The sequence below is a fragment of the Haliaeetus leucocephalus genome, unplaced genomic scaffold (genome assembly GCF_000737465.1).
Source record: "Haliaeetus leucocephalus isolate CR32 unplaced genomic scaffold, Haliaeetus_leucocephalus-4.0 Scaffold536, whole genome shotgun sequence".
NCBI classification, from domain to species: Eukaryota; Metazoa; Chordata; class Aves; order Accipitriformes; family Accipitridae; genus Haliaeetus; species Haliaeetus leucocephalus.
This window is the reverse complement of record NW_010972972.1, coordinates 6,294,359-6,294,719: the sequence shown is the minus strand read 5'-3', so window position 1 is coordinate 6,294,719 and position 361 is coordinate 6,294,359. Positions and strand designations below refer to the sequence as shown.

At 76.2% G+C, this 361-nt stretch overlaps 1 protein-coding gene across 3 annotated transcripts in view; it reads left to right on the top strand.

Annotated features, from left to right (window-relative positions):
- Nucleotides 1-118: 118 nt before the first annotated feature.
- The window catches only part of RAB6A (RAB6A, member RAS oncogene family), a 64,033-nt gene continuing 63,790 nt past the window's right edge, over nt 119-361 (top strand). The window contains exon 1 of one of the 3 annotated variants that reach the window (XM_010576645.1): nt 119-305. In XM_010576645.1, the coding sequence (XP_010574947.1) occupies nt 236-305 (70 nt within the window). In that variant the 5' untranslated portion in view covers nt 119-235. The remainder of the gene's footprint in view (nt 306-361) is intronic. The other 2 variants (XM_010576644.1, XM_010576643.1) reach the window with 2 other exon arrangements.

Below are 361 nucleotides of genomic sequence, written 5' to 3'. Positions count from 1 at the left end.
GTGTGAGGCGCGGGGGAAGGAGCCCGGCCCTGAGGGGAGCGGCGGCGGCGGGGGGGGGGACACCCCGCCCCGCCGGGTGGGCCTCCCCCGGGGGCGCACGCCCGGTCCCACAGCCTTCGTTGTAGGGGGGGGGGGGGGGCGGAAAGAAAGCGAGTGAAGAGCGGTTGCGGGTCCCGTCCGCGGGGAGCGGAGCGGAGCGGAGCGGGCGCGGGGCGGCGGCGGCGGCTCCTTCATCATGTCGGCGGGCGGCGACTTCGGCAACCCGCTGCGGAAATTCAAGCTGGTGTTCCTGGGCGAGCAGAGCGGTGAGTCACCGCCCGGCCCGGCTCGGATCGGTTCGGGTCTCCCTCAGGAGAGCGGC